The sequence below is a fragment of the Corapipo altera genome, unplaced genomic scaffold (assembly GCF_003945725.1).
Source record: "Corapipo altera isolate COAL_440 unplaced genomic scaffold, ASM394572v1 61139, whole genome shotgun sequence".
Taxonomy (NCBI): Eukaryota; Metazoa; Chordata; class Aves; order Passeriformes; family Pipridae; genus Corapipo; species Corapipo altera.
Genome location: NW_020885640.1, coordinates 8,711 through 11,015, shown reverse-complemented (window position 1 = coordinate 11,015; position 2,305 = coordinate 8,711). Strand labels below are relative to the sequence as shown.

The 2,305-nt window shown below is 74.4% G+C and overlaps 1 protein-coding gene across 1 annotated transcript in view; it reads left to right on the top strand.

Annotated features, from left to right (window-relative positions):
• Positions 1–882: 882 nt before the first annotated feature.
• EXOSC4 (exosome component 4) overlaps positions 883–2,305 on the top strand; it is a 2,802-nt gene continuing 1,379 nt past the window's right edge. Inside the window, exons 1-2 of the mRNA XM_027631845.1 lie at positions 883–1,093; positions 1,374–1,586. Coding sequence (XP_027487646.1) covers positions 923–1,093; positions 1,374–1,586 — 384 coding nt within the window. The 5' untranslated portion in view covers positions 883–922. The remainder of the gene's footprint in view (positions 1,094–1,373; positions 1,587–2,305) is intronic.

The window sequence follows — 2,305 nt, the reverse complement described above, 5'->3', positions numbered from 1 at the left end:
TGGGGGGTCCCGGGGTGCCCGGTGAGTTCCCAGGAAGTTCCCGTGGGGGGTCCCGGGGTACCCGGTGAGTTCCCAGGAGGTTCCCATAGGGGTCCCGGGGTGCCCGCTGAGTTCCCAGAGGGTTCCCGTAGGGGGTCCCAGGGTTGCCGTGGGGTGTCCCGAGGGTTCCCGCGGGGTGTCCGGGGGTCCCGGTGAAGTTCCCGCGGGGTGTCCGGGGGTCGCACCTCCTGCAGGACGCGGCGGATGCCCTCGGTGGGCGCGTCCCGGTACGCGGGGTCCTCGGAGAGCAGCTTGAGGACGCGGACGCGGCCGCCGGGGCAGCGGGCGAACACGTCCGTGAAGGTCCCGCCGCGGTCGATGGCGAACTGGAACCCGCCGGGGGCCGGGGCCGCCATGGCCCGACCGGGACACCGGCACAGGGTCGGAACGGCCCGGTAGGTGCCGGCGCGGGGCCGGTCCCGCGCGGCGGAGGGGCGGCGGTGCCCGGCGGTGCCCGGGCCGGGCCGGTCGGTGCCGCCGGTGCCGTCCCGGCCGCCAGGGGGCGCTGCGGTCGCTCCGGTCCCGTCCGGTGCCGCCGCCGCCGCCACCGGTAGAGGGGGCGGGGCCTGGGCGATGGGCGGGGCCTCTGAAGGGGCGTGTCAGGAGGGAGGGCGTGACCGCTGACGGAGGCGTGGTCTCCGCCAGAGGGGCGTGGCCTCTGCGGGGATTGCGCCACTGGGGGCGTGGCCTCGCCCTGGAGAGCGTGACGGGAGAGCGTGGCCCCCCATTGGCGGGCGGCGCGCGCGCTGCACGCCGGGAGTTGTAGTCCGCCCACACACACACCCGCGGCGACCGTCGGCGCCAACGGCCGCGCGCGGGGCACGCCGGGAGTTGTAGTCCGGGCCCACGTGGGAGCGGGAGCGGCACCGGCGCCGGTCCCGGGATGGCGGGGCTGGAGCTGGTGTCCGACGCGGGGTTTCGGGCCGACGGGCGCCGCCCGGACGAGCTGCGCAAGGTGCGGGCCCGGCTGGGGGTGCTGGCGCGGGCCGACGGCTCGGCCTACCTGGAGCAGGGCAACACCAAGGTCCTGGCGGCCGTGTACGGCCCGCACGAGGTGAGCGGGACCCCCCCCCCCCCCGCCGGGGCTGGGGCACTCCCCCTGGGGTCTCCCCGCCTCCCCCCCCGCGCACTGAGAGCCCCCCCCCCCGGCCGTCCCGATGCCCCCGCATCCCCCCTGCCCCCCCTGGGAATTGTGGCCCCCCCCCCGCCCCGGGTCCCCTCCGAACCCTCCCCCCTGGCCGAGGCCTCCTCACCCCCCTCCGGGGCTTCCCAGCTTTGGGGGTCCCAGTTTGCTCTCTGACCCCCCCCCCTCGTTTCTTTCCCCCCCCCCCCAGGTCCGAGGGTCCCGGGCCAAGGCCCCCCCTGACCGGGCTCTGCTGAGCTGCCGCTGCAGCTCGGCCCCGTTCGCGGGGGGCGGGGAGCGGCGCCGGAGACCCCCCCAGGGGGACCGGAGGTCGGGGGAGCGGGCGCTGCTGCTCAGGGGGGTCCTGGAGGGGGCCGTGCTCACTCACCTGTACCCCCGCTCCCAGATCGACGTGCACGTCCAGGTGAGTCCGGGGGGAGGGTCTGGGGCGTCCCAGGGGGTCCCGGGATGTCTTGTGGGGGAGGGTCCCCGATGGGGAACATATGGGGGGTGGGGGGTCCCAGGAGGAGAATCTGGAGGCAGAAGGGTCTGGGGGAGGGTCCCAGTGAGGAGAGTGTGGGGTTTCAAGTGCCAGGAGCGGACCCTGGGGGGGTTCCAGGGTGGTCTGGGGGCGATCCCAGGAGACCCTGGGGTGGTCCCAGGGGTGTCCCGGGGGGATCCTCGGGAGATCCTTGGGGTCTGTCAGGCTCTGGGGGAGGTTTTCAGTAGATCCTGGGCGTCCCTCAGGATCTGTGTTGGTCCCATTAGATCCCAATGGTCCCTCAGGCTCTGGCTGTGGTTTTGGGGTGCCCTGTGCCCCCTGACCCCGCTTTCCCCCTCCCCAGGTGCTGCAGGCAGACGGGGGTGACCTGGGGGTGTGTCTGGGTGTGTTTTTGGGGTGCCCTGACCCCGTTTCCCCCCTCCCCCCGTGCTGCAGGCAGACAGGGGTGATCTGGGGGTGTGTCTGAGTGTGTTTTCAGGGTGCCCTGTCCCCTCTGACTCCACTTCCCCCCTCCCCAGGTGCTGCAGGCGGACGGGGGCGAGCTGGGGGGATGTCTGAGTGTGTTTTCGGGGTGCCCTGACCCCCCTGACCCCGCTTCCCCCCTCCCCAGGTGCTGCAGGCAGACGGGGATGACCTGGGGG